Source organism: Bison bison, unplaced genomic scaffold, assembly GCF_000754665.1.
Source record: "Bison bison bison isolate TAMUID 2011002044 unplaced genomic scaffold, Bison_UMD1.0 scf7180017864471, whole genome shotgun sequence".
In the NCBI taxonomy this organism is placed as follows: domain Eukaryota; kingdom Metazoa; phylum Chordata; class Mammalia; order Artiodactyla; family Bovidae; genus Bison; species Bison bison.
The window spans coordinates 20,784,560-20,793,936 of NW_011495032.1; the positions used below are offsets into that span (position 1 = coordinate 20,784,560).

A 9,377-nucleotide genomic window follows, 5' to 3' on the forward strand; every position below is an offset into this window, starting at 1 on the left:
TTGAACTGTGGTGTTGGAGAAGACTCTTGAGAGTCCCTTGGACTGCAAGGAGATCCAACCAGTCCATTCTGAAGGAGATCAGCCCTGGGATTTCTTGGGAAGGAATGATGCTGAAGGTGAAACTCCAGTACTTTGGCCACCTCATGCGAAGAGTTGACTCATTGGAAAAGACTCTGATGCTGGGAGGGATTGGGGGCAAGAGGAGAAGGGGACGATAGAGGATGAGATGGCTGAATGGCATCACTGACTGGATGGACGTGAGTCTGAGTGAACTCCGGGAGTTGGGTGACGGACAGGGAGGCCTGGCGTGCTGCGATTCATGGGGTCGCAAAGAGTCGGATACGACTGAGCGACTGATGATCTAGCTTTTTCTGACATAATTCTGCAACCGTTATAACCCCCTGTGTTAGATTAGTTATAAGTCATTTCTACACTTAACTTTATATATTTGAAGTAGATTTTATACAGTTCCATATAATTCTTGAAATATCTCCTTTACATGTATTATATGTTTAAAATACATATTAAGGAGATTTGGCTATGGATAAATTTTTTTCTGTTAGCATAACTTATCTCATTTCAACATAAGGGATTATTTAGAGCCTAATTAGTATAAAAATGAATGCCATCATTGTCACTAAATTCATGAGGCATGCTAGGTTAGGTATTGTTCATTGTTAATAGGCATAGTTGCTATTTCAAATATTCTTTGAAAAGCCTGTCACATGGACAATTGTAGCTTTACATAAAGTGTGTTTTATGCATGTCTGTCAGGTGCGTTTCTGATGGAGTGACAAAGGGATACCATTGATGGTTATGTGAAAAGAGGGTGATGAGCAGCAGCAGCCTGCTACCTTGTGGGAAAAATCTCAACGGAGATGCACTCCAGTGTACAATCAGTGACATGCTTTTGTGATCATCATGATGTGGATTTAATAATATATTCATGATCAGTCAGTGTTAACTTGTATGCATTGTCCAGAATATTTCAGATATTCCAGAATATTCCAAAGCCCTGCTTTGAGAGGTACTGTGTAACCTTAGGTCATAATCTCCTTTGCTTTGTGGCATATTTGTAGCAGTTGTTAAAAGTTGGTTAAAGATGAAATGTAATTGTTAATTAGCTCTACGTGTTATCTCCATGTATATTATAGTATTTTGGGTTGGTTATAATCCGGTTTGCTTCAAATTACACATGTATTTAAGGGTATACTTCTAATGAATGTACTTTTGTGTACTGGAAGTGCTCAGGGTGGTGTCCTATGGTCAGAAGTGTAATTCTATGTTTTCTCCCACACAGAATGCCATAGTGTCTGTTAAGGAATTGTGTGGACTTCCTCCAATTGCCAGTCTGAAGCAGTGCCTGTTGACCCTGTCTTCTCGGCTCATCACCAGTGACAATACTCCCTCCGTCTCTCTTGTGATGAAAGACAACTTTCCTTATCTAGAGCCTCTGGGGGCAATTCCAGATATGCAGAAAAAGATGCTAGCTGCTTATGATCTGGTAGGAAATTGTTACTCTCTGTTTCTTGTCTGTGTGGGAGGAAATCATATTGCAGGACCTCTTTTATGAAACTTCAGTAAGTAACACAGAATGACTGCCTTTTAAAACCTTGACTGGGGGTGCCAGGCAGAAGTGGCCCACTCAGCTCCACCTAAGCCCTAGTGGAGACCTCTGAGACAAAGCTTTGAACCCAGAGCTCCACGGATTAAAACTGGAAAATCTCTGCTTTAGCAAAGAATACATTTTGACTAAGACCTCAAAAGTATACACAATTTCTCATTATCTAAATAACTTTAGCCTGCAATATAACCATTTAATCACATGCCTAGAGGAAGTAAAATTATGCCTCAGTACTGCCTTATGATGGTTGAGACAAAATAATTCTCTGGAATTTATATTTCTAGGCTAATACTATTATCTGATTTTTCTGAATATATAATGGAATTTAAATATCAAGTAAATTTAAGAATAATGATATTTTTGCAAATCCTAACTCCATAATAAAATTAAGACCAAATGAAGAGTTGGGAAAATTTGTCACATGTGCACCAGATGAAGTGTAAATAATCTTAAAATAGAAAGAGCATTTAAAAATCAATAAGAAAAAAAAATGAGAAAAAAAATCTTGTATCAGCCCAGGTTAAGTTCAGCTTCTCGAAACTAAAAATGCAAACCAATCATGCTTTAACAGTATAGTCTCTCACATAAAAGTCTCACAGCCATTCATGGTGACACTTCTATAAAATTCTTAGGAATCTAGGCTCCCTCTAGTTTTCTGTTCCACCATCTCTAGACCATCCTCAGGGTCCAAATGGCTGTTGAAGCTCCAGCCATAATACCTGCATTCCAACCATCAGGAATGATGAAAAGGAAAAAGAGGGCACTATTCTTTCCCTTTAAGGACATGAAAAAATGTGCATCACATTTTATTTTATCAACCTGGAGTTGACACATAGACACATATACCTGCAAAGAAGAATGGGAAATAACTTTATTTTGTGTATTTTTTAATTTTTAAAAAAATTATTTAATTACTTTATTTATGGCTAGACCGGGGCTTCATTGCAGGGTGTGCTTTTCTCTAGTTCCAGCGTGCAGGGGCTACTCTCTAGTTGCACTGTGTAGGCTACTCATTGTGATGGCTTTTCTTGTTGCATAGCAACAAGGGTGCATGGGCTTCAGTAGTTGCGGCACTTGGGCTCAGTAGTTGTGGCTCCTCGGCTCTAGAGCATAGGTTCAATAGGTGTGGTGCCTGGGCTCAATTGCTCTTCAGCATGTGGGATCTTCTTGAATCAGGGATTGAACCTGATGTCTCCTGAATTGGCAGGGGATTTTTTTTTTTTTTACCAGTGAGCCACCAGGGAAGCCCAGAAATATTTCTATTTTAAAGGGCTATGTGCTCAACTAAAAATCATTTCTTCTGTTACTAAAAAATAGAGAATGGATGTTAGGGGACAACAAGTAGTCTTTGCTTCAGAGGTGAACAGGCAATTTATGTATCTCCTCTCCCTCAAAAATAATGAAAATTTAAAAACATGCTATGCTGTGTGCTAGGTTGTGTCCGACTCTGCGACCTTATGGACTGTAGCCCACCAGGCTCCTCTGTCTATGGGGAGAATAGGCAAGAATATTCCAGGCAAGAATATTGGAGTGAGTTGCCATGCCCTCCTCCAGGGGATCTCCCCTACCAGGGATCGAACTGAAGCTCTTATGTCTCCTGCATTGGCAGGCAGATTCATTACCACTAGTGCCACCTGGGAAGCCCCCAAAACATGTTTAACCTTAAAACAAGTTTTAAATTTAAGACATTAAAGAAATGTAATGAGATACTTCCCCTCTCCATCAAATTGGCAACTTTTTTCTTTTTAAAATAGTACCTCTTAAGTACATGAATACTGTCATCCATCTACCTCTAGTGGGAAAATAAATTGGTAAATTTGGAGGGGATTTGGCAATATAATTTAAAATGATTATCCTATTTGATCCATATATTTCATATCCAGGGATTTACTCTAAACCAATAGATGTGTACATAAACATCTGTGGTTAATAATGTCAACATAGAGGGATAAGTGGGGCTTCCCTTGCGGCTCAGCTGATAAAGAATCTGCCTGCAATGAGGGAGACCTGGGTTCAATCCCTGGGTTGGGAAGATCCCCTGGAGAAGGAAGAGGCTACCCACTCCAGTATTCTGGCCTGGAGAATTCCATGGACCATATAGTCCATGGGGTCATAAAGAGTCGGACGTGATTGAATGACTTTCACTTCACTTCAGAGGGATAAGTTAACTAAAATATAGTAAGCCGTATTATGGACTTCCTTAAAACCATTAAAATTGTGTTAGAAAAATATTTGATGATGTGAAGAACTCCTCATAGTATGTTTTGTGAGAGAGTCTGGTTGCAAAAAAAATATACACTATAGCATTTAAATTGTATTTGTATGTATATGCATCTAAAATGTTAGCAGGGTATTAATATATTTAGCAAAACCAATACAATTATGTAAAGTTTAAAAATAAAATAAAATTTTAAAAAAAGATACAAAAAAATAGTGATTATTTTTAAATAAGGAAAGTGAGTTTTATTTTCTTGCACATGCTTTTCTGTGTTTTTTTCTGTATTTACCAAACTCTTAACAATGAACCTGACTAATTTTCATAATTGAATAAAAATAGGTGTTAAGAAAATGATACTATTTTATCATTCAAAAACAACTAGAAGAGTGATATTGGGAATAAATACCCTACACTTGAAAAAGAAAAGCCCACAGAGTATATTCTGCTTATGAACGATCATACCTCTTACAAATTGTACTTCATGGTTGAAGAAGTTTGCTTGTTACCTAAATCTCGTTTTTCACGAAATAAATTTTTTTATCATAATAGTAGGGACTGAAAGCTATTCAGTGAATAGCTATAGTTGCCATCTAAGAGGTGACATTAGGGTACCTACTGCCATAGAGACAGACAGTGGAAGCACTTATTGTTCCAATCCCCTTTGTAAGCTAAGAAAGAAAAATCACTCACTGAGAGGGGAGCCTGGTTCCCTGGAGCTGGGCCTGCAATAAGCAGGAAAGCACCTGGACTGTGGTTAGCCAGTTTTCATTTCATATCCCCAAGTGTCCCATGGTATTGGAACCACACCTGCTGGCCAAATCGCATTCATATTTTTAAAATGTAATTTCTAATTGCAGGTACACCATGGTTTTCCAAAGTTTAAAATAAAAGACTTTAGTGGAAAGCAGAAATACTTTTTAATTTAATTTTATTTTTTGGCTGTGCTATGCAGCTTGTGGGTTCTTAGTTCCCTGACTGAGGATTGAACCCCGGCCCTGAGCAGTGAAAGTGTCGTGTCCTAATCACTGGAACCACCAGAGAATTCCCATGGAAAGCAGAACTACTTCTAATGATATGTTCATTTATAGTTCCCTTTGGAAAAGATTTTTCATTTTGGTAGGGAGTTGAGAGTAAATATCCCTATAGCTAGCATAGGCTGTCCATAACATGTAAGTGTTAGTCGCTCAGTCGTATCCGACTCTTTGTGACCCCATGGATTGTAGCCTGCCAGGCTCCTCTGTCCATTGAACTCTCCAGACAAGAAGTGGATAGCCATTCCCTTCTTCAGAGGATCTTTCTGACTCAGGGATTGAACCTGGGTCTTCTCCATTGAAGGCAGATTCTTTACCATCTGACCTTACCAAGTGTTAAACTTGGCCAATTGTGGACATGACCAAAAATACTGCTGATGTCTCAATTGGTTATTTCTTTAAGGAGGTGCTGTAGATATGGGCCAGACACATGCCATGATGATGTCAAAAACCATTTTTACTTTAGGATTTGCATTGTATAGGTTGACATCTTTAGTGCTCTTGTGTATTCATGTTAGTATTTATTTTAAGATAAATGTCTTTTAAGATACTCTGCAGATCCAGTGATCATTTGAAAACATAGATCATATCACTTTCTTGCCTCCAGGGGCTTCCTATGAAAACAGAACTAAAACTCCTCTCTGTGGCTTACAGGGCTATTTATGACCTGGCCTTGCCTTCCCATCTCACTTGCTGCTCCCAGCCTCACCTCCATACACTCTCTTCTGTGCACTTCACTCAGCCCTGTGGGCTTGCTTTCTTCAGTCAGACTCAGCTTGCTTCTATATCCAGGCCATTTTACTTGCAGTTCTCTCTGCCTGGAATGTTCTTCTCTTCGGTTGCTTATCTCTTAATTCTTAGCTCAAGTGTCATATCCTCAGAGAAAAGCAAAAGTGAAAGTTGTTCAGTCATGTCCAACTCTTTGCGGCCCCATGGACTATACAGTCCTTGGAATTCTCCAGATGGGAACACTGGAGTGGGTAGCCTTTCCCTTCTCCAGGGGATCATCCTAACCCAGGGATCAAACCCAGGTCTCCCGCTTCCCTAACCGCTGTCTCCAGTGTCACTCTATCACATAACCCTATTTGATTTCCATTATCTTATTCAGCAGCATTGAAAAATGCCTGACTTTTGTCCTTTTCCTTTTACTTCAATTTGATTATATATTCCAGGAGGCCAGAGACTGTCTGCCTTGCTTATTGTTGGTAACTCTAGCATCTAAAACACTGCTGACACATACTATGTTATCAATTAATGTCAGTTGGATAAAATGAAAATGAATTCATCTGTATAGTTGGTGAAATAATGTAGTTCCCATACTATCTCTGAATGTGTTTTATGGAAAACCTTTAAATCCCCTGTGTTTTATCTCTATGATACTACCCTAGCCAAATTGTTCCCTGCCTTACACATATAGTTGGAAACCTATAGACTAAGGCAAAGGGCTTTGCAGGTGGCCCAGTGGTAAAGAATCCACTTGCAAGGTAGGAGATACAGGTTTGATTCCTGGGTCAGGAAGATCCCCTGGAGAAGGACATGGCAACCCACTCCAATATGCTTGCCTGGAAAATTCCATAGTATCCTGGTAGGCTACAGTCCATGGGATTGAAAACAGTCAGACACTCTGAGCACACACACACACACACACACACACACACAGATACACACACACACACACACACACACATTCTAAGGCAAAACTATGAAGACAGGAAAAAGATCAGTAGCTTCAAGGGCCGGGGACAGGATAGGGTGAATGAGGGGTGAACAGGAAAATCACAGGGCTTTTGTAGGGCAGTTTAACTATTCTGCATAATAATATAATAGTGGATTGCACCATTATACATTAGTCAAAACCCATAGAATGTAAAACACAAAGAGTTAATCCTAATGTGAACTATGAACTTTAGTTGATAATAAAGTGTCAATATTGGCACATCAATTGTAATAAATGTACCACACTAATGCAAGATGTTAAGTGGGGAAAACGGGGTGAGGTGGAGTGAGAGAGTTCATGGGAATTCTCTGTACTTTTTGCTCAACTTTGATGCAAGCCTAAAACTTCTAAAAATAAAGCCTAAAAAGCCCCACACAGACTATTAATAAAAACTTATTTGGATGACTAACACAAAAGACAAATCTAGAGTTTATTGCCTAGTAGTGGTGGTGGTTCGGTTCAGTTCAGCTCAGTCGCTCAGTCGTGTCCGACTCTTTGCGACCCCATGAATTGCAGCACGCCAGGCCTCCCTGTCCATCACCAACTCCCGGAGTTCACTCAGACTCACGTCCATCCAGTCAGTGATGCCTTCCAGCCATCTCATCCTCTGTCGTCCCCTTCTCCTCCTGCCCCCAATCCCTCCCAGCATCAGAGTCTTTTCCAATGAGTCAACTCTTCCCATGAGGTGGCCAAAGTACTGGAGTTTCAGCTTTAGCATCATTCCCTCCAAAGAAATCCCAGGGCTGATCTCCTTCAGAATGGACTGGTTGGATCTCCTTGCAGTCCAAGGGACTCTCAAGAGTCTTCTCCAACACCACAGTTCAAAAGCATCAATTCTTTAGTGCTCAGCCTTCTTCACAGTCCAACTCTCACCATACATGACCACAGGAAAAACCATAGCCTCAGGGGGCAGGTATTCCAAAATGAACAGCTTGTGTGTTCAACTTGGACTTAAGTTGCTTAGAAATGTCTCAAAAGTGGTAATAAACTGTATGTACTCAGTCAGTCATGTCTGTCTCTTTGCAACCTCATGGACTGTAGCCCACCAGGCTCTTCTGTCTGTGGGATTTTCCAAGCAAGAATACTGGAGTGGGTTGCCATTTCCTCCTCCAGGGGATCTTCCTGACCCAGGGATTGAACCTGAGTCTCCTGTATTGGCAGGTGGATTCTTTACCACTAGTGCTACCTGGGAAGCCCAGCTGTATAGATGCCATCTAAGAAGAAATGTTGTAACCACTAAAAAAATACAGATTATATTTAGAATAGAAAAACAACCTGAAATCATTTCTGAACAGATATAAATGTTTGGCTTATTTCAGTATCAAAAGAAACAAATCAGGCAGCCGGGTACCCTACATTTATTGAAAGTCAACCCAAATGCATCAAACTTTACTACTTATCATCAGGAAGTAAAGTCAAATACTCTCAAAAACATTGACCTTGAGCTCATCTGCACAATTTTTTTTCCCCTAAATTTGGCTTTTCCCTAATGACCTGAGGTGGTCTTATTCCTTACTGAACATTGATTAATTTAATATTTGGAAATATTTCCCCTTGAGGGTTTTAGAAATTCAGCCTTAAAAGTCATCTTATATTGCTATTAAAATTATATTATAGCATATGTATTTGTATCAAGGAATCAAAAGCCAAATATATCCATAATAGAGTGGGTTTATTTGCATGGCACAATTTCAGAAGACACCCCATCCCCATTTCATATCTTATTTAAGACATATGTTTTCTACCTGCTCACTGGTACTTAAAATTTCAAAATTATAGCCAATTCTTTGATTAAAGGTTAAGACTTTAATCTCTTAAAATGCAAGTAAGTAGTAACACATCGAGTTATCAGTAATTTGTACCTTTGGATGAATTTAACATATCCTGTCCTACAGGCAGTTTTTCACCTGGAGAAAGGAAGAGATCCTAATGACAGAGTGTTCCCCAAGTCTGCGTAAGGTAGGGGTGAGATTGCTCAAACAATTGCAATTTTACTTAAGAGCAGCTCTGTCTACAATCTCCCTCAGTGCTGTGAATAGGCATGTAGCTATGTAAATTCCTGGCTGATATTTAGGGCAACAAAAGTAGAGGTGACTTTCCTGATATCAAACACATGTCACAGCCAGAGGTGAGAAGTGACAGCCTCTGAAAAGCACTAAAGCAAACTGGCAACATTATTAATCAATAACTCAAGCAAGTAGAAGAGGCCCTAAACACTGAAGGTGGAACTGATGTCTCCTTCCCAGGCTAATGACACACGGAGACCACTTGTGATGTCAGACTCCTTGCTGCATTGCCATTTTTGTGGCTCTGTATCATCATGACAAGTTTTCAGAAACTCCCAGAGCCTTAATTTAAAATCAGAATGTCATTTCTAACCGACTTGTCCCTTTATTGTACTGATCTATGGGAGATTGGATCCACATAGTCCAAGGCTTTGGCATAGTCAATAAAGCAGAAATAGATGTTTTTCTGGAACTCTCTTGCTTTTTCCATGATCCAGCGGATGTTGGCAATTTGGTCTCTGGTTCCTCTACCTTTTCTAAAACCAGCTTGAACATCTGGAAGTTCACAGTTCACATATTGCTGAAGCCTGGCTTGGAGAATTTTGAGCATTACTTTACTAGTGTGTGAGATGAATGCAATTGTGAGGTAGTTTGAGCATTCTTTGGCATTGCCTTTCTTTGGGATTGGAATGAAAACTGACCTTTTCCAGTCCTGTGGCCACTGCTGAGTTTTCCAAATTTGCTGACATATTGAGTGCAGCACTTTCACAGCATCATCTTT

General features: G+C 39.7%; 1 protein-coding gene across 3 annotated transcripts in view; it reads left to right on the plus strand.

Moving 5' to 3' along the window:
• Positions 1-9,377, plus strand: part of PLCL1 (phospholipase C-like 1) — a 369,884-nt gene that overhangs the window by 297,268 nt on the left and 63,239 nt on the right. For all 3 annotated transcript variants that reach the window (XM_010860923.1, XM_010860921.1, XM_010860924.1), the window contains exon 3: positions 1,301-1,504. In XM_010860923.1, the coding sequence (XP_010859225.1) occupies positions 1,301-1,504 (204 nt within the window). The remainder of the gene's footprint in view (positions 1-1,300; positions 1,505-9,377) is intronic.